The sequence below is a fragment of the Filicampus tigris genome, chromosome 6 (genome assembly GCF_054856515.1).
Source record: "Filicampus tigris isolate MCC_2025a chromosome 6, RoL_Ftig_1.0, whole genome shotgun sequence".
Taxonomy (NCBI): domain Eukaryota; kingdom Metazoa; phylum Chordata; class Actinopteri; order Syngnathiformes; family Syngnathidae; genus Filicampus; species Filicampus tigris.
This window is the reverse complement of record NC_141222.1, coordinates 11666764-11694364: the sequence shown is the minus strand read 5'-3', so window position 1 is coordinate 11694364 and position 27601 is coordinate 11666764. Positions and strand designations below refer to the sequence as shown.

Genomic DNA, 27601 nt, shown 5'->3' with positions numbered 1-27601 from the left:
CCCCCTCACCTCTTTGTTGACAAAGCAGTACAAGATGGCAACGAGCAGCCCCTGCAGGGAAAAGAAGAAATGGAGAGAGTGGGGAAAAATGTTCTTTCCATGTTCTAAAAATAAGTTCAGCAAGCGAAATGGTGAATGCAATATTTTTGTGAATCCTCTTAACATAAAGCTACACTTTCATGTAGACCTTCACTTACCATCTCTATTGGCAAAACCATAGAATATCCTTGTTCAAATGTAATCCTGTATATTGGAGCAACGTATTTACTTTGCAGCACAAGAAGCAAGCCATGAAGCATGTATACTACTTCCCACCTGGAAAGAGTTGAACAGGAGGTCACAGAAGAGCCGTATCAGACGCAGCATGGAACCTTTTGGGACGGACTCGTCAATGACAAAGGTGAAGAGAATGGCGTGAATCCCAAGGAGAGGGATAAGAGTCAGAGTGGACTTTGCTAATCTGGACCAAAAAACAAACATAGAAATTGGTGGATGGACTAATCATAATGGATTACTAGCAGTGCATTGTCGGTTCTGGCCTCCCGGGTTCACGGTCCCACTATTTCACAGCTTTGTTTTAGTACAGTTATAGCTATTTTGTTGTTGGGTGTGTTCATTTTGGGTGTAATTCCACTGTTGGCCACGAGATGGCGGCGTACTATTGTGTTACGCTGTGTAAATTTCAAAGAAGACTGAACACAAGAAGTAGCCCAACAGTTTCAAGATTAGCATAGTGTGTGCTGAAAATTATTCAATGGTAAATCCTCTGTAATACTGCATTGTACAACTACAGAAAGCGACAGATGTACAAAGTACAATTTGTTTTTAAATGTGTTTGTATTATTTTAAATATGTTTTGAAAGCTCATTTAAAAATAAGTGCTGTTAATGCGATAAAGTTAGTTATGAATAGTAGGTGTTTCATCATTCTCCTTTATTTTATTATTCATTAAGTTGCATGTAGTGTGTGCGAACGTTTTGTTTTTTTCATTGACCCGCCTCATGTTGCTCACTGTTTGCGAGCTAGTGGTGGTTGTCTGCCATTGCCTGTGCTGAAAGTAAAGTGGAAGTGAAGCCTCTCTTTCAGTCATATGACTCACCATTGTAACAGGCAAATACCAAACATATTTTTTTTTCAAGAATATGTTCTATGCAAGACCACTAGTTGAAACAAGGCATTCTGATAAATATTATGTTTGTGTAATAAGAGTTAATCCACCCGTTTTTAGCTATCTCCGGGGGCGGCCATTTTGTCTTCTGTCAACTGAAACTGACATCACAACAGCTCACAATGACTAATCACGGCTCAGATTCAGAAAACAGGTCAGCTGTGATTGGTCGTTGTGAGCTGTTGTGATGTCATTTTCAGTCGACACAAGACAAAATGGCCGCCCCCCAGAAATGGCTAAAAACAAGTGCATTTTGCTGCTTAACTTATATTCCACAAGCAAAATATTAATCAGAATTCAGTGTTTCAAATAGTGGGCCTGCTGGGAACATAATAAAAATATAAAAATAAAAATATGTTTAGGTTGATTTCTGCTTTAAGGAGGTGTCAATAATTTGCTAAAATTCACAATTGTTACTCAGTCTTACTCAGTCCCTTTCCCCCACAAAGAGCTGGCCCTTTTAAGTAGGCTGAAAGTGTATGATTGAATGCATGAAACAAAACTTAAAAAAAAAAAAGATCTAACCTGAACTTGTAGTCTGTGTATCTCATCTGATGAGCTCTGAGTTTAGACATCAAGATTTTGATGATTCGTATAAATATGAAAAAATTGATCTGTAATGAGAGGAGACAGTGACTGTAACTGGGTTACTTTGATTTTATAACACTTACTCCCAGTACTTCCTGCCAGACTTTGTCCAGCCCCACACACATGCAAGAAATGAAGTAAACACGCGCGCATGCACACGTACACAGACGTACACACACTTTTTATAGATAAAAATAAAAATAAGGGTAAGCACACATTTACTCAAATGCTTATTAACATCAATCTATGAAACCTCAAGTGAACCCGTGCGCGCATGACAACACCACATTAAGTTAATACTCGCAAATATGTTTGTAGGGGTGAGTGTGTGTATGTGTGTGTGAATCCTGTGCATTTCATGGGAAATGTTTTTTGGATGCACTTCCTAGAAATATTGTAGTTGTGATTAGGTCTTGTTCAAATGTAGTAAAAAAAAAAAACACATCTAATCAGCATGATTTGTGTGCATACTGTGACTTACACAAACTGCAATTAACACACCAACATAAACGCTTGAGACAAGTGGAAAGGTAATAACATGAGTGTTCTATCAATTGATGTGCTGTGTCATCAGAGAGGGTTCTGGACTAGATCTCTGAGTGTGTTTGTGTGCGTATGCATGCGTGTGTGTGTAGATTTATTTTTCTTCCATTTCTTTATGTAAAGTATACTGTTTACACTATAATTTTATGTTTACCTATTGGATATTGTATCATTACAACGTGGCTTGATTTGCAAAACTCTTCTAATATATTGTATTGCCACATGGCAGTAATCATGTAAAAGTGTCATTTACACCTTTTGTTCTACTCGCAAATTAGTGAGAACTCATAATATCAAAGGTTAGGAAATATATTACACAACACCATTTTAAAGTTAATATCTGCAACCTGATTCTTAATTAACGGTGTAGATAAAGCTGGACTTTTTTCACCTGACAGCTCTACTTGATCCACATCAAGAACAAGTCCCTTACAAACAGAGATGCACATCGAGGATATACTTACCAGGTAAGCAACCAATATTGGGGAACGGATGATCCACCAGTATCCCATGTTAATATTTCTCTCCCAGCACCTACACACAGATAGACACACACACGCACACACGCAACCCCCCGCCCCCCACACACACAGTACCCAGTGTCTCAATATGAGGAGCCGTGTATATATGAAATGAACGTGTCTCCTTCAAGGTCATAGATACAAAAGAGTACGATCACAGTGAAAAAGATCACTCACTCTTCATTCTCATAGAGGTACTTCACTGTGATCCAGGGTGAGACAAATACGAGTGGTGCACCTGAAAATGAAGGAGAAATGTGAGGGCTGAGGGTAACACCCCATGAAGAAAAACATTTCAAAAGGTAGACATGTTGGCATATTAAGGGAGATATCATCACTTTGCCCCATGTGTCAACATAAAGAGCTTTGTCCTTACTGTTCCGACTTGCAATTTGCAATAAAAAAAAAACCTATTTACTCCAGTATCATCATGCCAGTTAATGATGACTCTAAGTGTAAGTCTTTATTATTTGACAATGCCAGAAACTCCTATTTACCCCAACCGATGGCCATGTAAATGTAAAAGTACTTCTTCTCACTGAACACAGTGATGACGAGCAGACTGTGCAAGTAGATGCCTTCCACCAGCAGCCAATAGTTGTTGGCCATCACGGTGTATTGCATCATCACCATAGCGCCCCGACACCACATCACAGCCTGCACAGCAGTGGGGGACAAAGTGAAGACCTGCACCAAGTTCATGACGTGCATACTCTCTTATTGTGTTCTTAATTATTTATTGGAGTTATTTGCCTCATGTTCATTGTCATTCAACTGTGGTCTCAAAGGTACAGTGTGTGTGCGTGTGTGTGTGGAGGAAGAGTGTTGGAGTGCGTGTGGGGGTGGGTGGGTGTGTGTGTGTGGGTGTGTGTGGGTGTGTGTGTGTGTGTGTGTGTGTATGTCCATTATTACGCTGCTCATTTGATTAAATACTGAAAGCAACAATATGTAATACATTCACGTGGAAATAAACTTGCTGATTGCTATGGCAACCCCTGTCCCCCTACTTCAGTGGTCTAGAGTATTAGCGGACAAACCAGGGTTGCTATCATTACTAATAATAACTTGATAATAAATCAAAACTAATATGCAATTTAAACATGCAATAGAAACCCTTTGAACCAATGGTCAAAGTGTATCTTTTTTTAGCCATTTGAAAGTCTTTTTCTTTTCCAATGCAGCCTTAAATTAAGATGGTCAACAATCAGGCAGCAGTTTATTGCCTAGAGGTTTTCTTTTCTGTTTTTAATTGATGCTTGTTGTTATAAATTCACGTCCGTTGCAGTGTTTGACCTTATTGAGCACATTGGCTTCAGTGAATTTCATGTCCTTGTAATCTCATGAAATTAGCTCAACTGCCGAGACACCAAATTCTTTTACAGCTGTTGTGATGCGTGTTCTCGAACCGGTATGTTGATCCAGGTTTGAACCCGAGCTTCACCGCTGCTCGTGGGATCCAGTGTGAGTGTCAGCAGGGCATCTTTGACCAGAATGGACACGGCTCTCAGGATGAAGGAGCCAAACAAGTTCATGTGGATGTTGTTCCTCATGCAGTGCAGCTTCCTGGTACAGAGTTGAGTGTGTGAAAGTCTGCCGGACCCCGGTCCTGTCCTGTCCTGTCCTGTCCTGTCACTTTTGTTCTCAATGCAACCATGGGGTATGGCGAAACTTTTCCATTCTTCATAATACACATACTGATATAACCCGATGTAACACTGTTGTAGTCATATAAAGTTTCATACTGCTGTCATTCTGACTATACTTGTTTTTCTTCCCTCTGATACCGCTTTTCTCTATGCCTGTTCCCTCTCAAGCCCCGTTCTGTTCGACTGCATTTTCCCTAAATGTCCATCACAACATAAATAACCACAGATGGAGTTGATCAAATTCCCCTGTTGCACAGAAAAACATGCCCTCCATTCTGCATGGCCAAGCAGCCAAACAGGGCAGTTTAAAAAAAAAAAAAAGGATTGAAATTTTGTATGCTCGGATCCAGTATGCAGCAATATGAGATATTTCTTTCAAGTGTTTTCCATTCACATTTGTATACTATCATCCTTGGTTTTCCTTCCGTAGTATATTCTTGTTTCCTATCTTTATTGCAGACTTTTATATGAAACTATCCAATATCGCTTTGTTGCCTTTATGATTTACATTATTCCGCCCTGTTCATTTCTTGACTGTTTCTTCCTTCTACACTATTTTTTATTCCAGCGGATGATTTACCTGAAGCTGATGAGGATTCCCAGGGCCAGTAGCAGAGCTCCCAGAGACAGTGAGTATCCCACCGTATACATAATCCGAAACTGACTGAGGATGTGGCCGTACTGCTGCTGCAGACATAGCAGAGATGGCGTTTTACCTTCATGCAAAGTTTTTACACCGCATACATACTGGAGATATGCGAGATGGAGAACTATATGACCAGATGAGAGATAATTCACACAACAACTTTATATTAAGTGTGTTGAGCCAGTCCTAACATGAGCTACCCGTCTACTGTTTAAAGATGCCTTTAAGTGGAAGTCAACCCAACCCAAACATTGTGGAATAAGAGTTAATCCACTCGTTTTTAGCCATCTCTGGGGGCGGCCATTTTGTCACTTCTGTCGACTGAATATGACATCACAACTACCCAGGGCTCAGGTAACAACCAATCCCGGCTCAGCTTTAGAAAACAGGCGAGCTGTGATTGGTCTTTCCCTGAGCCCTGGGTAGTTGTGATGTTATTTTCAGTCGACAGAAATGACAAAATGGCCGACCCGTGAGATGGCTAAAAACGAGTGGATCAACTCTTAAACCCTTAACTCTAAAAACGGGTGTATTTTGCTGCTGAACTCATATTCCACAAACGCAATATTAACCAGAATGCCGTGTTTCAACTAGTGGGCCTGCTGTGAACATATTCTTGAAAAAAATATGTTTAGGTTGATTTCCACTTTAAACATGAAAAGAGAAGTCACACACTACACTAGCATGCATATTTTGTAACACCGATGCATACACGCACACACACGCGTGCACGCTCACCTGGCCAGGGTCATCCTCACATTCACTGGTATTCTTCTGAGCCCATCTACCATCTTTGCCACAGAATCTGTAGACCAAACCGTGCTGGACTGTTCAAATAGGCACACACATAGGAGGACATACCATTATAGCCAAAGAAAACTATTCAGCTCAAGACAAATCTTGCTGTGGTAGAGCGGTTGACTCATTGGAGAAGATATCCATAAGCACGATATGCAACTTTGAATTTGATCATTACTTTGTATGAGAGTTCTTTTGAATGGAACAGTGAACTGAGAAAGAAATGAAAAACGGCATAATTTTGTGGGAAAAAAAGCATGTATTCAACAACTACATTTGGCCATGCCCATGAAAAAGTGATTACCTTTTTTTTTTTTGGATGGCGAATTATCCATCTGTCCATAGCACTTATCAAGCTCCTAACCTATCAGTGACTTTTGGGAGTACAGCCTGGGCTGTATGCCAGTCAATCTCAGAGCACAGTAGATAGAGGCGGCATTAAGGAACAGATAACAGATTCCACTGATAATGTTTGTAAGTCAAGAAAGAGGGTGACAAGGTGAGTGACCACTTGTCCTCAAAACGTTCAGATTCTGAATAAATAAGTGAAGGCCATTAAAGTGGGGAGTCAACCCAAACATAATTTTTTTTCAAGAATATGTTCTAGTCAAGCCCACTAGTTGAAACAAGGCATTCTGATAAATATTGCGTCTATGGAATAAGATTTAATCCACTCATTTTTAGCCATCTCTGGGGGCGGTCATTTTGTCACTTCTGTCGACTGAAAATGACATCATAACTGCTCAAGGCTCAATCATGACCAATCATGGCTGACCTGTTTTCTGAAGCTGAGCCGTGATTAGTCGTTACCTGAGCCCTGAGTAGTTGTGATGTCATTTTCAGTTCAGAGAAATGACAAAATGGCCGCCCCCTGAGATTACTAAAAAGGTGTGGATTTTGCTGTTTGAAGCAGAAGTCAAGCCAAACATAGTTTTTCAAAAAATATGTTCCCAGCAGGCCCACTAGTTGAAACACGGCATTCTGATTAATTAATAGGTGCAAGCCTCCTTTAATGCGTTTGGGAATCTGGCAGACCACGCTGCACCGTGCTGGGCCACACCAGACAATTTAGTGGCAGACAGACTAATGTTAAATGCTAAAAGCAGGTCTCAATTATGGCGTAGGTGGTGTAATGCAAATTTGGTGGATCGAGGTGCAGGTAGTCAAAATCTAAGTTCGTGTTTGGTGGATGTCATCATAGGTGATGTCATTCACAAATATGACAACAGCGCGTCAATCTCCTGTACGGACTCCAGCGAGTCAGTTTATGCTTCCACCATGTAGACCATGCAACTCTCCTACGCTGAATTTAAAAGCGAATGAGAGGACTTCCTTTCATTGGCCGGGAAGCAAATTGGCTGTGTTTATTCCCACAATGGCGCAAATGCCCATTTCTACCTGCGCACGTCTATGAAAATAACAAAAGAATGAAAACTCCACCCATGCGCAAAGTTAGACTGCACTTTGATCCAGACTTACGCTGACCATGAAAATAGGGCCCTTAATTCTCCCGGCTGGCCTTTCAATGCCTTGGGATCCTCCCATAAGAGCTGAACGAAACTGGGGAAAGGGAAGTCGGTGCTTCCTAGCTAAAGCTGCCAATCCCATAACCTGACCCGGGGTAAATGGAAGACAATGGCTGGATGAATAATATTATTTGATCCAAATGAATTATCCAAAGGTGTAAAATGAAATGAATTAAAAACAAATGTGTGTGTGTGTGTGTGTGTGCGTGTGTGTGTGTGGGTGTGTGGGGGTGTGTGTGTGTGTGTGTGTGTGTGTGTGTGTGTGTAAGGAAAAAAACACCATAATTTTGTTTGAAAGTGCTCAGCTTTCAAATACTGGCTGGAAGTATATTTGAAAGATTATCCTGAATGTAATCAGTTTATTTAGTCACTTGTGACTTTCGTGGATCTATTGTATGCTTTAAAATCCTTTTTAAACCTAGGTTAATTGTAAGTACATGGGTCACGTTTATGCAAATCAAGAGCAATTGTTTTGATTCTTTCACTGTTTTCTACATTATTATCCAGCTTCACCCTTGACACAAACTCGCACACTTCTTTTGATGCCATGCGGGAACACAATCATCTAAACTGACCTTTATTATGCCATGGCAAGAACTGAGGGCAAGGGACAGTGACTGTGGTTCCAGGGAGTCCATCAGGCCAGCAGGCATACTGGTCAAAAGTCCTGTTACACACCGCCCCTGCTGGGACAGCAGCATGTTGGATTCACCAGAGCAGTTGTTGCATTCGTCTGCATACTTCTCAAAACAGTGGGAGAGGAGGACTCACCTGTTGTCGAGGGTACAGCGTTCAAAAAGTGTAAACACTCATTCTTGTAGCTGCTCCACTGCTCCTTCAGACGCGCCAGGGATGTGGTCGAAGACACCTGCGGCAGGAGCTCATGTCCTGATGCTCGCTCGATTGTGGAGATAAGGGTCAAGATGGAGGGCGTACCTTTGTGCAGCTGCAGAGCACGAGCAAGGCCAAGAGGAGACCCCCCTGGGACATCCCACTGAAGCTGGGAGAATGAGGGAAGGTGGGGACCAGAACGCAGAGGAGGAAGCCCCACACATGAGGCGCTCCAGGCCCGATGTCACTATGGGGCCTGCACATATGTTGGGGAGGGAGTTGTGAGAGAGGAGGGATGGATATTTTTGAACATGTTCAAAATTTTGCTGCGGCAAGAAAAACCGTTGAAAAAACTGATGGAAAAAATAACGTGTACACACTCTCAAACCTTCACCGCTCAGTGAGATACGGCCAGAGCTGGGAAATCCGTCCCAAGGACGGAACCTTCCGTCCCGGACATACGTCCATTTTGTGGACGGACGGACGGAGGATGAGAAGTTTTTTAAAAAGGACGGACTAAGCATGGACGGATGTGGGTTTTCGTCCATCCCTCTATGCGTCCCTAAACGCGTCGAATACCGACTGAATGTGTTGTGTTGGATTCTTTTCAAAAGCAAGACCACTGCATGTTCTCTTCTACGGAGCCGCCTTCATTAATTGTCTGCACGCTTTTCATGTGTTTACCAGTAGTCACATTCCACATGCATATTCTACCCTCTAGTGGTTCAACACATGTAATACCATGGATAATGCCACAGGAAACAGGACACCATTTCACTGACTGACAGAAACATGCCCAGCCTCTCTTGTGTGTGTAATCCAAGATAGACATTTTGTTTTATTCACTAACTGTTAACATTTAGTACCTTATCCCTTCGAATGCGAAGTATGTCCTTGTATGGAACATCTTTGGATCGTAAAAATCTCTACCAGCATATACATTTAAACGACTCGGAAGTAGAAGTCTTTATTTCCTCTTAAAATAACCTTGTGTTGCTTTGCAGTAATTATTTTATAAAAAATGAAAACGTCTCGCATTAAAACATAAAGGTTTTGCAATAAAACACAATAGTATTGCGTAATTACTCAATCTTAAATATTCTATGATGTCCCCTGGTTCGCGGCAATGTGCATCATCATCATCATCTTTGATGGGCTTGTGTTGCAGCTAAATGCCATCTTGGTTAAACAATTGTAAACAATTAAATCCACTCACGATACTCCCAGCCGGTAAGTGGATGTGCACAGGAAATTAGCCAGATATTCAAATAATGTTTCTTAGTGCATGGCCTTAAAAAATTGTGCGGTGTAATTTATAGCCATGACATTTCAGACAAATAATCCACCTGTTGCTGAACCTAACCATAAATATATTACATAATACTGTATGTGCTACATTACATATTGTTATTGTATAATAATAATTCTAAAAAATGTTAATAATAATTACTATTATTATTATTATTATTATTACTATTATTATTACAGGAGTTCTCATTTTACGAACGAGTTCTGTCCCTACACTGGCGATGTAAAACGAATTTCCGCGTATGTCGGATTTCACCGATACAGGCGAAATTTAAGTCAAAATGCTTTGTATAAAAAACGAAAATACATTAAAATTAAAATAAATATCATATAAAATATAAAAATAAAAAGCATAAGATGCTGTACTTAGCACTACTGCTGAGAAGTGAATGGAGAAGGACGAGGGGAGGGCGAAAGGCAAAGATACTGCCGGCGCGCAGACACGATTGAGACACTATGCGCATGCTCATTGCTCAATTGTTTTTATAGTAAAGGAAGTGCTTGTAGGCGTAAGTGCGTTGTATGGCGCGAAACCCATCGCAAATACACAAACAGAGATAAACAAGCTCAGAGACGCAGCACAAAAGCACACTTTTGGAGCAAGGAGGCTGCTTCATTCTTGTGGTGAGCGATATGAATATCAAGTGTTTTATTGACAGTTGAAAGTAACAAGCGGAAATGACGTCCATTTGAATCATAACGAGATGTGTCGCCGTACACAGTGTCTTGTTCAAATGCCGGATCAACTCTGTCCGCTCAATCATGTAAACGGGATGGTTCAGAATGTTTCAGAAATCGTAATTTTGACTTTATCCCGAATATTGATTGCATGTAAACGTAGTCACTATGGTGCTGGGGACAAAATGGAGGAGGAGGCACGGGTGTCGTAAAGTCCAAACGTCATAGGTCACGTACGTCGTAATTCAAGGACTGCCTGTATTATTATTAATATTATTATGGAAACATGATCTGCTAGAGAAAAAACAAGGTCAGATTTAGAATCAATACAAACTATTCATCTGGAAAAGGTAACTTCTATCTCTGATTAAAAAATGTATAAAAGAACTGTTTGATTGGTTGGCTCCAAGAGTGATTCATGGCAAATACATTGTTGTCATGTACCAGACTAATATGTACCTTTCCTACAGCCACAGTTTCACCAAGTGGTACAGTTTGATTTGTATCGCTGCACCTCAGTTCAATTAGCGCTTCCACCGCAAGGGTGATGATAAATCGTCAGCTAATTACTCACCATTGATTTCAATGGAAAAGACAAATATGACACAAAATAGTAGGGACATTATCTATAAGCAGGAATCACAAACGTATTTCCTCAGTTACAACCACTTTCATTCTTAATGTTTTGGGGTTTTTTTTCAGTTGCATTCGGTAACATCCCCTAGTAGCACACAAGTTGATGGCACAGGGTCAAAAACACTTTATTCTTTTGACAAAACAACCCATGAGAAATTGATCAAAAGTGGACAACATCCAATAATCAAGAAAAATACACAGCTTGGTCTCACGGACATGCAGCAAGTGAAAACTTAAATTGACAACGCTTGGTTTGACCTCCAACTGCAGTGCACTGATTAAAATGTATAAAGTAAAATAAAGTGCTAATGTGAGGCAGGTACACATTCCATCCCCCCTGTAACGTTGAAGAAAGAATTCTCTGTCAACTAATCAGCAGACAGTGTGTCTAATGCCACCCAAACACAAGCATTAAATACTGTATATACTTTATGTGGACTCGCTGCACATGTCACTATTTGAGGAAATACAGAACTTGATGTAAGTTATCTACTAGTTGAACTGCGCAGACTTTCTCAGTAGAGCAGAGTTCAAAGCGAACATGATGAAGCAGCATTTAGCAGGCTATGCTGCACACAAACTTAATAAGCTGCCAACAGAAGTGAAGTCAGCAACAAGTATAAATGCTTTTAAATCCAGGTTAAAAACTATGCACAACTATGATTTAGGTCTTTCAAATCAGGTTCTACATAATCATATTCTTGCACTCTACGTTCTGTTGGAAATTGCTGTAAGCTACTTTATTTACTTTTCTTTTAAATGTATTTAGCTCTTTTGTTTGTAAATTATTTTAAGTGCTATACTTTTAACTACGTGAAGCACATTGTGTATGAAATGTGCTATATAAATAAAGTGGCCTTGCCTTGCCTATTACAACTAAGGTGACCCTCAGATTTTTGTCCACTTTTTCCTTTACTAACTCAAGCAATCACTTCATAACTTCATTTGACTTTCTGTCCTCTTAGAAATGTGTTTTAAAAGGTTTATTTTTTTCCTTATGCTGGTATGCAACTGGCCATAGTCCATATTTGGTTATGCTGCTGCATCTAGTTGAGTCACTACTTTCTACTTTACAAGACCTGCTTGACACCACATGTCTTTCCAAGTGCAATTAATCTTTCAGTGCTACCAAGGATGGCTACCAGTACTCATTATGTACAAACGGATCAACAAAAGAATGTTCAAGAATCACCCCTAACATATTTTTTTCAATAATATTTTCCAAGCAGGCCCACTAGCTGAAACACGGCATTCGGATTAATATTGCGTTTGTGGAATATGAGTTAAGCAGAAAATTCCACCCCTTTTTAGCCATCTCAGGGGCTCAGCTTCAGAAAACAGGTCAGCCGTGATTGGTCATTACCTGAGTCCTGAGCAGCTGCGATGTCATTTTCAGTCAGTTTTTCAGCTAAAAACAAGTAGATTAACTCTTATTACACAAATGCCATATTTATCAGAATGCCTTGTTTCAATTAGTGGGCTTGCATACAACATATTCTTGAAAAAAATGTTTGTGTTGACTTCCCTTTAAAGTTAAGATTTTACATTAGACAACTTTCGAGAACCGGACTTGGGCACCCCTGCTCTATATTGTACATAGTTGTGAATGTGAATGGTTATTCGTCTTCTGCGTCCTGCGATTGGGTGACGACCAGTTCCAGAGTGTACCCCACCTCTTACCTCAAGTTAGTTGGGATAGGCCCTAGCTCACCAGTGACCCAAATGAGAACAGACAGTACAAAATACAAAACACTGGCCTTGAACCTCAATGAGACCTTGTCTACACATGCCCGGGGATTTTGCAAAAGGCGGATATTAGCCTGCGGTTAGCCCTATCCTCCACACATCCCTGGAGGTTTTTTCATTGAAAACGTAAAACTTCGGCCTGAGTGGAAGTTTGCGGATATGTCCGGGTCCGTTTGGCTGTGGACATTTAGACCTGGAGATTTACGTCGTCATTATGCGACAAAAATGCTCTGACGTCACTTGCGCGACTTGTGTTTTCGAGAGAGTCAACATGGATGCGTGCGCAGCTGCGTTGGTTATAGCCATTCTCCAGGCGCTTTTTGCTTACTTATTTGTTTGCAACCAACTACTACTTCTCGTTGATACGTTTAAAAGCTGTTCTGACTCCTTGTCGATCCTCACGAACGAGCCTGGTGCCGTTTTTGGTTTTATTTGGCTAACTACTGCCGCCTAGAGGCTTGACATGCTAGTAAATGCATTTGAAAACGCACTCCGTGGTGTAGTGTAGCGTTTTTAACAAACGAGGATGTGTATTCCAATACGGAGTGGTGGAGGAATATTCGGTTGTTTAAAAAAAGCCTGGCTATGTGTAGACAAGGCCTGAGTTAAAATCAAGGATTAGGCCATGGGGACCTTCAACGCCACTAAAGTTTTTTATTAGAGCTATGCCTCTGAGGACTTGAGCATCTTCAGATATGAAGTTGGAGAACAAAACAGAATCTGAAACGTTTCTGCAAAAAACACCTTATGTGTGGAAACATTTTTGGCTAAAACGTTTCAAATTCCATTCCGTTCCAGTCTGTCTTCAGCTTTTTTTTGCCCAGGTACACATTGATATCCTGATACATTTGCGTCACAACATAAACTGTAGTTGTCACCTTCACTTTAAAATGTCTTGAAGGCAACCGTTGCTGTGGTATCATCATCATCTATAAAATTCTCTCTTCTTTCAAAAGACATGCAGCTCTTAGTGTGACAAATGATAATGACAGATTTTTACAGTTTTCTTGAAGACAGTACATAATTTGTTTTCAGACTGAAAAGGACCACAAAAGCATAAAATAGAGAATGGAGCCAGGAGGAAGGTATTAACAAAGGTAACAAAAATAGTCATTTTGCTACGGTGACAAATGACCCTGGCTTTTCGATCACCATTTTAAAACCAAAATGAAACATTACCCAAATATTATCTTTCCAAATGGCAAACAATAATGTTACATTAGATGTCTCCTTTTCCCAAAAGTAATTTAAGAAAGTCATCATATTCATTCAGGGTATTGCTTCTCTTTCAACCTGGGGCATGCAACATCTTTCCAAAAACAGCACAAACTGCGTAATGATCAAATCTTTATTTTATGTGCTACAGTTTGTGATACCGGAATATAATTTGAGGAGGGCATAGATGTATGGTGTTGCAGAAGTTCACCAACTGTGTATACAAGCACATGAAATAAATGAATTAAATATGTGCATATAACAGTCCGTACAACAATGATCACAAGCATTTACATGCAGATTTTTGTTTCTGTGCATATCGGTGTGTACGTGAATGAAGCGGAGTTGTTGTAAGCTGTATGATCAATTAACCCTTGAGGAGAAGCATGAAAACCATTCAGCAGAGCTTCAGGCACGTGTACTGTATGTATGCACGTACAGTATGAGTATTTCTCAATATTTACAAATTCATGTCATCTATTTGCATTACCACCAAGAGGGCACTGATTAAAATACCGGAGATTTTTATGAAAAAAAGCATGTCAGATTTCATTTTGCTAAATATTTCTGGATTGTGTGAATTGTTCTCAGGTGTGAATGTGAGTGAAAATGGTTTGTATTATGTATGTGCCGTGCGACTGGTCGGCAACCATTGTTTACCCCTTCTTTCTTTTAATGTCAGCACACCCGTAACCCTATTTAAGAAAAGCAGTGTAGAAAATAGCTGGATGGATTGATTTTTGGACTGGCAGAAATCACATTTTTCTGCTGCCAATCTCTGCTGCATTCCCCAGAACAGATTTCCTTGCCCGATAAATAGTTAAATCCACTCAAAAACACTATTTAGCCAGTCAAAAGCCCTCAAAAGTGGGAGAATAGATGTTACTTTACACAAACACATTCTTCATATGAAAATCTTTGCATGAAATAAAGTCCATCCATTATCTATACCGCTTATCCTCACAAGGGCCGCGGGCTTGCTTGAGCCTATCCCAGCAGTATTCGGGCAGTCGGCAGGGGACACCCAAGACCTCTGAACTGTGAGTCGGACGTACTAACCAGTCAATCACCGTGCCGCCCATGAAATAAAGTCGTCATGTGTCATCTTCCAAACCGCTTATCCTGTACAGGGTCGCAGGGAGGTGCTGGAGCCTATCCCAGCTGACAATGGGCGAAAGGCAGACTACACCCCGAACTGGTCGCCAGCCAGTCGCAGGGCACACACACACAGACACCGTCACTGAGCGGGAACCGAACCCACGCTGCCCGCACCCAACTCAGGCGTGTGTACCACTACACTATCAGTGACCCTGAAATAAAGTCATTAATGTAAAGCGAAGCACATGGAGTACAAGGTACAACAAGGCACATAACTGTGATGAGGACCAGACTAAAGAAAACCTGACAACTAAATACACAGAAAAAATAAGTCATTAAAAACACATAGGGCAGGCTTGGACAGGATTCTACGTTTTTGGGATCCACAAACCATCTGGTCCGGTTTCCTGACGTGTTACCCGGAAGTGGAAGTCTTTCATTTCCTCCTAAAATGACCTTGCGTTATTTAGCAATAATTATTTTATTGCGAAATAACACAATAACAAACGGAAACCTTGTCGCGTTATAATTCAAAGGTTTGGCAATAAAATGCAGTAGTATTTCATTATAAAGAAGGGTGCCCAGGTCGTGGACGGAGGACGGACTGGTAAAAAGGGTAAGTTACCCATATCTCTCTCTCTCTCTCTCTCTCTCTCTCTCTCTCTCTCTCTCTCTCTCTCTCTCTCTCTCTCTCTCTCTCTCTCTCTCTCTCTCTCTCTCTCTCTCTCTCTCTCTCTCTCTCTCTCTCTCTCTATATATATATATATATATATATATGTGTGTGTGTGTACGTATGTGTGTGTATGGAGAAATGTCATAAGAGTGTGTGTCCCGTCTGTCATTCACTGCTGAATGCAGAGTCACACGTGTGACGACTGAAAACATGTGGGACACAACAGCACTTGTTATTATGCTGTTATTATAAATTCCTAGGCTTGAATGGCTGGACTGTGAAAAAACGAATAAATATGTCCATGGCAGTGGATGAGTTAATAATCATGGTAGCAAGATGTTGGACACAAACTCAAAACAGTGTAGATGACATTGCACAAATAGTTCACTGGAAAATGCTATTTTTTGCGCACATTTTCAGATTTGTTGATTGGGTGCCGGTTTGGATGTAAAATAAAAATAAATAGACATAGAGACAACCTAACATTAAAACAAGCAGGTTCATCACAAGCAATATTCAGCCTGAATCAAATGCTGCTTTTTGGCAAATGTCATATTTTTGTACTTATTGCTCTTATTTATTGTAGCACTGTGGGCCCTTGAGGAATGAAAGTTCAATGCTCTGTATGATTCATACATGCAGTAAAAAAAAAGAATTGACAGTAAAAAAGCTTTATTTAAAAGCACGACCCACAAACCAAGCGTGAGCACCTCCAGTGGAAAAGTCAGACATCGCCAAGGCCGAAGAAAGCAAGGCAGTTGAAATCCATTGTCAAAATCAAGTCGATCACCTTTTTCAATGTGAGGGGCATCATTCTCTACAAGTTCTTGCCATAGAGCCCGAAGATCAACAAACCCGTCAACAAAGAGATTCTGCTTCATTGAGTGCCCCGAAGAGGCGAGAATTGTGGCAAGCCAACTTATCTCTGCTTCACCATGACAACGAGTGTGATCACAATGCCCTGAGCATTTGACCGTTCCTGGCCGAGGAGAACCCCGCCGTGCGGGATTAACCTCCCTACTCCCGGCTCTATGTGATTTTTTTCCCCCCCTTTTTCCTAATCTCAAGGGGTCATCAAGGGGACCCGTGTTGAAGATCGTGGACGACATCAAGATTGCTGTGACAACTTAGTTGCGGAGGATTCCGGAGGAATCCTTCAGGAGTGCGCGAAAGAATGGCAGAGATGGCTGGGAAGGCGTGTTAGACTCCACGGGTATGACTTTCAAGGGGAAAGCTTGTAAGGCTTTGAAATACATCTTTTGTGACACAAGTCCCAGAACTTTCCTCATAAACCTTTTATACACAACTCAGCATTTGCCATTATTTGGGCTCTTATCGTTTCATTCAATCATCTTTTTGGTTGAAAAATCAATAGACATGCAAACATAAATATCCAAATTCAATCACATGTGTTCCACTACATACACAAATAGCTTAATACCATTTTAATGATATGATTTCATGTGGCATTTTTAGCTGACAACTCACAAATCAAAATTGGATATAGTCAAAATTTTTAAAACGTTTTTGTGAACTACAGCACTGTACCCATGCAACAGATTACACCAAACGGTGTCCAAATATCCATACATCCATCAATTTTCCATACTGCTTATACTCACTACGGTCGCAGGTGTGCTGTAGTCTATCCCCAATGAGTTCGGGTGAGAGGTGGGGTACACTAGACTGGTGGCCAGCCAATTGCAGGGCATATATTATCGACAAACAACCATTCACACTGTGGACAATTTAGTCTTCAATCAACATGGCATGCATAGTTTTGGAATGTAGGAGGAAACAAAAGTAAAAGAACCCACACAAGCAAAGCGGGAACATGTAAACTCCACAATTCTGAAGCCTGCATGGTTTCAAACATCACCTAGAGCTTTCAGGAGGATGTGCTAACCACTGAACTACCATGTAACCTGTAGTGGCAATAATTAAAATTATATATTAATGGTGATGGTAACCATTTGAAATTGCGCCTGCGTGTGCACATATTCAACACTGTGAAAACAAATTATTTTGTGGACTCCCGGGGATCCTCGGACCACAGTTTGAGAACCACTGGTCTAAACAGTTTAATTTGAACTGCCACCGTTGATCCTGATAACATGTTGGCCTCAAGGGACCAATGGCATTGAGGAAGGTGTGTGCACCTGCCAATGTCAAAATGTAAGCATGCATGGTTTGGAGTACCCTGCAGCTGTACATTTGTAATCATGACCACTGCTTCACCTGCAAGCTGCAGGAGGAGAGGAGCAGCTTTACTCTAGGCTACCCAACTGCGGCAACCATTACTTTTAGTTGAGCAAGCACACTCACTAAAAGCAATAACCTATATGAAACATGACAGAAATGCAAATGTCTTCCCATTGCAAATTACTCAAGTAAATTAGTCATCTGTGACATTGAAATACAATTGTATTGTCGGAGAAAGTGTTACCATGGCAGCAGGCAGTGAGAATTTTCATGCTCACTATGCAGTAGTTAAAAATCTTAAACTGACCATTTTATGACCATTTGTAATTCGCAAATGCTATCAAGGGTTCATTCAAGTCATTTTCTTCACTTTTTCTCGACTCAGCCAGTCATTTTATGATCACACTCCACCGTTTGCATATAGTTCTATTCCTTTCAAAATTATTCTTGTCTTTTTCATTCTTTTCAAAATTATTTTCTGAGAAAAACTTCAGTTGTTTATTTCTCCTTGAATATCTTGCAGTAGTCGGAAACGCTAATGGAAGCCTGTTTAAAACCATAGGCGGACCGGACTATAGGCAAGAAAAAGGCGGATAGGCGGACGGCGGAAGGGTACACCGGCTGTAGGCGGTAGGCGATAAACAGCCCGCATATTTTTGTAAAACGCCTTATAGGTCCAGGAAAATATAGGTCTTTCCTATATTTTCATGGTGAGGCTTCAATCCGGTTGCGTGAGGCTTCCATGCAACAGTGAGTCTTTCGTTTCAAATTTCGCTCAGCGATGAGAGTGGAAGTTGGTCATAGTTTGAAGACGGAAACGCAAACGGAAGCCCGTTGAAAATGATAGGCGGACCGGCCTATAGGCGATTACTATTTGTTCTGGCTGGACAAAAAGGCGGAAAGACGGAAGGGTACCCGGCTGCAGGCGATAAACGCATGCATCTTAGAGGGAACATTGGTGATGGCCCCAAAGAGGGCATGTGTGTGACGCACAGTTAATGTAGACTTAACAATCCACCTAATCAGTCGTAATAAAGTGGGCACCTACTGACTGCCCCCACCCCCACTCCACACACATATACAAATACCCACCTGGGGAGCCCTCCCATAATTTTCAAACAGATATATATCCATGCATCCAATGCATAAACAATCCTTCACACATAGACCCACACAGAGCTGTGCATATGTGACAGACCAGTCCCCGTATCCACCTATGACAGACGCCCATTTTGTAGGTAATAAACAATAGACGCCCAATCAGAGGCCAGCATTTTGCAGTTAGGAATTCTAGCATAGCAACAGTTGAACACAGTATATATAAATCAATTCGATCTCTCCGCTGATGTACCGTGCATTCCTGCTTCCATAAATCTTACCGCTTCTCTACAAACTCCCACAATTCCTCAGTACTACCTCAACCGACTCGGGTCATGTGATCATACGCTTTCAAAATAAAATGTGTACACATCCAGGTTTTAAATATCACAAATCAAATTATTTAGTGCACCACATTTCACAACAATAATATACTTGCACAATCTGTTTAAGTCTCGTATCATATTCTCTTGTATTTACATTCCTCTATCTTGAACTTTTAGCTAATTGAACTTATATCTATTTTGTATGAAATCTATTTCGTATTCACAAAAATATTAAACAAATTTACATAACAGTGAAATTGGTCACGTTGACAGTTACAAAGAGAGTGAAGTATATTAGTAAGGTAATGTAAATATTACTGGTATTCTGTTCACCATGCATACCACAACCCGCACTTTCCGTTCCAGCAGTTTTATTAGCCTCTTTGTTGCCAAAGTCCCCAAACATTTGGTCGATCTGCTTTTCAATCAGATGATGATGTAATGTATTATGTATTAATGGAACTACATTACATTCTATAAATATGCAATTATAGCACATTGAACAGTTTGTGGTATTTGAATTTGCATTTTGCTTTGTTTCACTCTGCTGTCTGTAACCAGGTTGGCATTGAAAATGAATCTGTTCACAGCTGCCTTACCTAGATGAGGTTAAATAAATGAAAAATAAATACATCAAATTTCACCAGCAGACATGCCATAGCATTCTAACTTCTTGCACAGTTGGATATGCGCATTATGCGGACGGAGGTTATACTAAATGTATGCCCATTGGCAGGCACAGCGCCAGGATTTTTTCTCTCCCGGGGCTAAATTGGGGCTTGACCGATATGTGGGGTCTGAGAAAAAAAATGATTTTCATGACTTCACTTGAGAGATTCTCTCTTTTTTTCAGTAAAAGTAATGATACACACCACACACATGTTCAACATAAAACTAAATGTTCCTGTATTTGGCCAAAGAATATTTAAAAAAATAGTTAAGCCTAATACAAGTGACTATTAAGCAATGGTAAATATTTTCCAATAGCAATGGTGACAGACAGCACCTGACACCAGCCATGCACCTGACAGTAATCAGACAACAGACCCGAATTGGGGCAATAAATAAATAAATTGCTGGGGGTGCTCAAGGGGGGCTATAGCACCACCCAGCCCCGGTGTAGCGCGGTGCATGCCCATCGATCACAGCAGGATGCCCTTTAATCTACAACACGTGACTGCCAAGCCCCGAAAAATTTGCGACATGGTGGTTGGGTGACATTATTTTCGCATTCTTCAATTATTTAGAAGCTGCCCAAAAATCAAAATATTTATTGATACAATATTTGAGAATAATGTTCTGCATTCCACTTCCCTGTCTTTTTCTCTCTGAGGTGTTGTAAATTCTAGAAAAATGTCACTCATCTGTCTGAATTCACCATTCACTCAGCACAGCCAGCATTTTTTTCATTCAGCTCACAGCGATCTGGCCGGAATTTAAAAGTGCCCATTGTGCCACAGAGATAATGGTTTTTAGAACAACAGGAGCTATGACAACAGACAGGCAGCATGACTAAAACATTAACTGGGAGTCTTTGAAAGACATGAAGGGGTAAGTGATATCCCAGAAGCTCTGTCTACCTGTCAAATCCTGTCCATGCGCACTTGTTGATGTACAGTTTGCACGTACATATTTGCGCACAGTAGATTATCCATTTTCAAATCTGACAAATTGGTCGGATGGGAGAAAAGGTCAGTGCCTGAGGAAATGTTAATGGTGTCAAAATGTCCTACATGACCCGTCCACACGAACCGCATTTGACACCTGTCTCTTGTCATCCTCCCGCTTATTCACCTGTCTTTTGCTGTCACTGGCTGGCTGTCAGCTATGCACAGCATAGAATACCGGAAGTCCTTTGCAAATAATTAATATTGCATTTGTGGAATATAAATCAAGAAGGCAAAATCCACCCGTTTTAGCCATCTCAGGGGGTGGCCATTTTGTCACTTCTGTCGACAGAAAATCACAGTTACTCGGGGCTCAGGTAACGACCAATCACACCTCACCTGTTTTCTGAAGCTGAGCCATGATTGTTTGTTATCTGAGCCCTGAGCAACTCATTTCCAGTGGTCCCAATAAGTTCCAGATCAAGTGGTGCTCTTTTGGTCAAAGTTGCACAGTGCTTCTATATGGCTTAGCTTACATGGCATGAAATAACAGAATTTGACTATATTCTAAACCACAAATGGTACTGGGACAGGTTGTTAACATAAGCAGAATATTTCCATTAATGTTTAGTTTAGCTGTTGCTGGAAAGCCCGAGTATGAATCCAGGTCCACTTGTGCATTCAGTTGGAACTATTGCTTCCTCTACAGCCCAGAAGTGCTCACTCTTTACTTTCATAGTCTTGAATTTACATATAGTGGTGCCTCGAAATACAACCTTATGAGTTTATTGAGAGTGCGATAGAGACAGTGAACTCAACTTTACTCACTTCAAAACGAGAGGGTTAACAAACTAAAAACATCCAACGCTTTAAACTGTGGATATTTGTACACAAACAGTGCAGCAACATGTGAAGACAGACAATATAACAATACTCACAGGCATGTGAAAACAACTAATGTTACTGCACCTTACTGAGTCACTTACAGTAACTGTGAAAGACTTCTTCATTTGTGTCTATATGACTGTATAATACTGCCCCCCGTGGATAACTTATGCACAACACAATGAATTAATCATGATTGTAAATTCTTTTAATTCTGGTTGTTATTACTACTGTATATGTTTTATTACAGTCAAATATTGTAGCGTGCTCTTTGCATGATTAAAAAGCACATTACAAAAAAATGGGCTTTTCCATTCATTTCAATAGGGAAAGATGATTTAAGATCTCAAAGAGAAAGTCAACCCAAACACATTTTTTTCAAGAATATGTTCTATGCGAGCCCTCTATTTGAAACAAGGCATTCTGATAAATATTGCGTTTGTGGACTAAAAGTTAATCCACCCGTTTTTAGCCATCTCTGGGGTCGGCCATTTTGTCACTTCTGTCGACTGAAAATTACATTAAAACTGCTCAGGGCTCAGGTAACAACCAATCACGGCTGACCAGTTTTCTGAAGCTGAGCCATGAACCCATATTCCACAAACGCAATATTAATCAGAATGCCATGTTTCAACTAGTGGGCCTGCTGGGAACATATTCTTGAAAAGAAATCTGTTTGGGTTGATTTTTACTTTAAGGCCCCACCAGAGGTATGTTTTGCCAAATTTATGCTTCAAGTGCGTGAGGGCATGTTGATGTGAATGAGGTGATTTGAGAAGCAACTGTCAGTTGATAGATGTAGTGGAGAATAGAGAGATGGTTCATTTAGAGCAAAGGGAAATATTGAATAATGCCATTCCTCATCAGGTACTGAGCATTATCACCATAATCGAGTGAGCAGGAGAGATGAGAGATTTGGATGCGGGAGAGGTGAAGCGAGAGATGATGCAGGTACATCATGAATGTGACAGAGCTATTCCAGCGTTTCCATTTCACTGGCAGGCAGAGAAGTTGGCTAGCAGCGTGACGATTAGATTTGTCTGGATTAGTGACAAACAAACACGTAACATGTGCACTAACATCATAACACATTAGCATGCACGGCTTTGGCTCCAATATAAAAGAATGTGTATTTATGGGCTTGCGCTGCAGTATATTAGAGGACTGTATTACTTTGCATTTTACAGAGGGCCAACGGAGTAGTGGTTAAGAGCAAAATTTGACTGTCTGTCGTTAAGACACGTTCAAAAGAAAGTACAACTACTCTATATAAACAGGCAGCGTGTGTCTGTGTGCAAGCACACGTGTGTTCGTGTGTCTGCTTACATGCATGCACGTGCGTGTGAGAGACACACAGTTTACGTCAGAGGCCAGTCTCAGTCTGTGTTGATTAAATAAACAATTGTGTTTGTAGCGCAGACCTTCTCTCACCATGCATGCATAGGATACACACACAAGCAGGGCACACCTCTTTATTGTACGTTGCTTTCAAGCGTCGCTCATCATTTTCACTAAAAAGTCATTTTTCTAAATGAAAATATTGGGGGAAAGGAAGGAATTGAACCTATAATATAGCATTGGAAACAAATAATGTATTCACCCATCCATTCATTAATTCTCTGCGCTGTTTATCCTGTAAAGCAAAGACAGCTTCTGTACGGAGGAGAGATTGCTCCGTAACCCGTCTTAATGTGATGCTTTCTCTTGCTACACTATAAGTGCGTTATGACTTGTTGTTAATCCAATGTTCTCTGTTGCATATAACATTTTGTAAATATGGTAGTAGTAAAGCAAAATCGACTTTTTTTTTACCCTCACAAACCTTGGTTGAGAGGTTTATATATTTTTGGGGGGGCTTCAAAATGTGAAACCAACTGTGAAACAGTGACTGATTTTATTTGAAATTCTTTGTATTTCCCCAGTGATATTTCTTTTATTACGACAGCACTGTGTATTTCATATTATTGGTCTTTTTATATGTTTTGTTTTGCTGTTTTTGGTATATAATTCTCTTTGTAACCCGTGTTAATGTGAGATGCTTTCTCTTGCTACACTACAGAATAAAAATGTGATTGTCCTGACGCCTGTCTGAGTGTTCGCCTTCATGAGTACCGGCGTCCAACTTAAGTCCGTTACACGCGGCATCCTCGCCGTAACGAGCCTAACTTGAATACAATGATTCCTTTGCGACGTTTTCACCGTATTTTCTGTCTCTACGGCAAAAATGACAATGTGTATATAGACACATATATACGTGTGTATAAGTCCGTATGTCTGAAGTACACAATCCGAGAGGTCAATAATCATGGCGAAACTCAGAGGCGTAACACGGCGGCACACCTTTGGAACGCGAAGGAAACCAACTGCTTTATTCCTGTGGGGAGTTACGTGAATACAATATATTTTATTGACGGTAGAAAGTAACAAGCGGAAATTACGTCTATTTGCGTCACGAAGTCCGTGCGTCGCTGTTTGAAACGGTTTATTCAAATGCGGGCGTACCTCTGTCCACTCACGAATGTAAATAGGGTTTTCTATATGCTTCAAAAATCGGAATTTTGACCTTAACTCAAATATTGGCTGCATGTAAACGTACAGTAGTCAATGATGTACTGGCTTTGCATGAGAGGCATGATAAGACTGCCCATGCTTCATTAGTTAACCAGAACCGGACCCGCTAATGAATAAAGAACAGAGGCAGATCAAATGGAAGATCATACAAAGAAAAGAGATATGAAATATTCAGGACATGCTTTCACATAAACCGGTTTCGCATTCCAAACACGTTTGCAAGATTTAGAAGCTGCTGCTGCAAAAAAAATATATATATAAATCAGCATTCAATAATCAAGAACTACTATAGCATTTTCAGCAAGATGTGTGATTGTGTTTTTTTCCAAAATGACTGATTGGAGAAGTACAGTAGTTGCCTATTTTGTGTAATGCTTGAACAGTCAAATATATCAGAAGTGACCTGCATCTGCGAGAGCAGTCATCGTTGGACTGCTTATGTGATATATATGCTGTTGAGGGCAGATGTTGCAGCTTTCATGCACAAATTATATCATATCGCCTATCACATATCATGTCAGTGCTTTTGCAGTGGGAAGATAAAACTACAGCAGGAGGAGTGATTACTGACTGTTCAAGCATGGAAGTTGACATCATAATGTACGTGGAGCATGTGGTCTCAAGCATGAATAACCAAGAGTAATTATCAGAGAATATAAAGGGAGGAAAAAATAGAGTTGAACCACAAAAAGCGGAGCCACATCACCGGCTGCGCCGACCTTGGATATTCTTCCTTGGATTTTGAATATTCTCTTGTGTTTCGTTGGTAAAACATTCAGTTCAACATCATCACTGACAGCTCATGACATTGGTACCTAGACTTGACTTCAAAATCAACATTCCCCATTGAAATTGATTGAAATGCGATTAGTCTGTTCCATACAGTTTATTATTACCTTTTTTGATGAAGAAAAAATATCCCCACTTTAAATAGAACAATAAAAGAGACTTTGAAGGGAAATTTTGTTTTATAGAGTGTAATTACTGTACGGTGGGCAAGATGAGTCAAAACAACAATTGAAGCGTTGCATGTGTGCCTTTAAGAGGCGTGGCCGAGTGAGAGACATCAGGAATGTGGCTGTTTAGTCTGCATGTGAGCATCTGTTGTGAGTTGTAGCCTACTGTAGCAATTTTGTTGCGAACTGTGTCTTGTTGACTTTGTTTTGAGTAGATTTGACTTTTGTTTCATGTTTTTCCTGCGTCATTTTTCCATGTCTTGTCTCTGGTTTTTGGTTCCACCTCTCGTCAGTCTGTGTCAACCTTTCAGCTCTCTCCAGCTACTCGTGTCTTGCCCAGGTGTACCTCAGTGTCTCGTCAGTTTGTTTGTATTTAGTTCCCTAGTTGCCTTCTGTTTTTGTTGGCTTATTGTTTCTGTTAATGTCTTGTGAGTCACGTTTCATCGGGCCTGTCTTGTGTCCTTTTGGAGTGAGTTTATTCCCAGTTTTGATTCGTTACATTAAATCTTGTTTTGTTGGAATCTGTTGATTTAGTCATTTGATTCCTCAATGCACCTTCTTTTCCTTTTTTTGTGAATAAATACTTTTTGAGACTCCTGCACTTCATTCAGCCTTGCCTCCTTGCTTTCCTACACTTTGGTCCTCCATTTTTGCCACCACCACCACCACAAAAACCCTCAACCATGACTCCTTGGGAGGGAGGGCCGGAGCGGGTCTTCTTTTTTTATGTTGTGTTTTGGACATTTTTATTGGACAGCACTTTGAGTTGCATTTTTTTTGTATGAAAAGTGCTATATAAATAAACTTGATTTGATTTGATCTTTGCTGATGTTTTCATTTTTTATTTGTATTAAATGCTGAGTTACTGTCCTGTATAATAAACAGCAGAAAGTGCATCTACAACCGTGGCTGTCATTTTTTTTTCCCCCACTTCACTTGAGCGATGGCTTAACACGAGGGATTTGTAACTTACAAGTTGCAAGTTGGGGCACTCGCTAATCAAGGTACCACTGTAATTTTCACATGGCGTTGTAAATTACGTATAGCAGAATGTAGGAGTGAGTGTAAGTGACATGTACTCCATGTAACACACTCAAGGCGACGTCACTCTCTGACATTTCATACACGCCAAGTCATAAAGCTTCCGTAACAAATCTCCTCATAAAATGATGTCACATCGAATCAAGCTGTGAGGCTTTCCTCTATGCAACTTTGACGACAGAACCTTTAGGGCATAATACAAGGAAACAAAAGTCTGAAGTCTCAAGACAATGTACATGGCAGATCGAAGGTAAACATTCTTCACTTTCACCTAGTGTATGTACAGTAATTACATTTGTGTTCATCGTTATGTTGTTCCCGTTTCAATCTGTTAGCTACAGAAGCAATAAAGTTAAGATCCTGAATCTTAGGTAAGTGCCCTCGGCAAGCAGGCACAAATGTATAGAAAGGACAGGTGTATGCTTCGCTATAATTTATCTTGCTCATAGCTATATATTGTGTTCATTTGTACAGAGTTTTCACTGTGTTTGATGATTTCATACAGTATCAGATGATACTTGTCTGCAAATAAAATGAAGAAGCCATCTGGAAATGTCTCCCCTGGCATTTGAGCTGTGCTAAGGGCTATAGCTGCCTTTAACAAATTGAGCGCAATTATTGCTCCTAAAATTCATAGTGACTGCGACTGCAGGTATGGACTACAAGCTCTCAAATAATGGTGGCCCCTAAACAGATTTACATGGATGCTACCACAACAATAGCTTTATGTCTCTTAAGTCTACTGGCCTGCACGCTTACTGAGTGTGAAACCATCAATATGGTCATTCACATGCTTTTGTCACTTCAAGTTTGTGCACAAAACAAACTCAGCAGACCCTTTGCGTCTGTAAACGCTGAATGCCGAGCACTGGTAATGGACTAATGCAGCTTTTCCGCCTCACAGACTGGCTGTGCTTCACTCTTCTCGCTTTGGGTTGGTATCAGCAATGTATCAATTCGAACGGGACACGTTTAAAACAACAACAAATAATATTTACATATGGCCAATTAATGTTGGCCACAGTAATTTGATCAGAGAGGTGATGGAAAAGCAGCCCAAAAAACTTCCTCTGCCATGAAATGGATACTATGGAGTACAATACTGTAGCATTGAGAGCTCTGACACAACCACGGTGTTGAAAAGTGCTTCGTAAATTCGAGTACTAATTAATCATCATCATAAATCTGTGGTAGAACTGACACTGAAGTGTCCCACAGATGGTACCAGGCAGATAGATACTACAACTAAGATGATTCAATATAATAATGGACTCCGTGTACAGAGGAGCAATCA

General features: G+C 40.5%; 1 protein-coding gene across 3 annotated transcripts in view; it reads right to left on the bottom strand.

Moving 5' to 3' along the window:
• The window catches only part of gcgrb (glucagon receptor b), a 30932-nt gene that overhangs the window by 2115 nt on the left and 1216 nt on the right, over window positions 1–27601 (bottom strand). The window contains exons 2-13 of one of the 3 annotated variants that reach the window (XM_086034192.1): window positions 8373–8523; window positions 8208–8304; window positions 8012–8122; window positions 5851–5939; window positions 5047–5153; window positions 4227–4383; window positions 3318–3477; window positions 2998–3058; window positions 2764–2833; window positions 1694–1782; window positions 316–460; window positions 10–51 (exon numbers count right to left, since the gene is read on the bottom strand). In XM_086034192.1, the coding sequence (XP_085890318.1) occupies window positions 10–51; window positions 316–460; window positions 1694–1782; window positions 2764–2833; window positions 2998–3058; window positions 3318–3477; window positions 4227–4383; window positions 5047–5153; window positions 5851–5939; window positions 8012–8122; window positions 8208–8304; window positions 8373–8426 (1182 nt within the window). In that variant the 5' untranslated portion in view covers window positions 8427–8523. Of the gene's footprint in view, window positions 1–9; window positions 52–315; window positions 461–1693; window positions 1783–2763; window positions 2834–2997; window positions 3059–3317; window positions 3478–4226; window positions 4384–5046; window positions 5154–5850; window positions 5940–8011; window positions 8123–8207; window positions 8305–8372; window positions 8532–27601 lie in introns of those variants that run through there. The other 2 variants (XM_086034193.1, XM_086034191.1) reach the window with 2 other exon arrangements.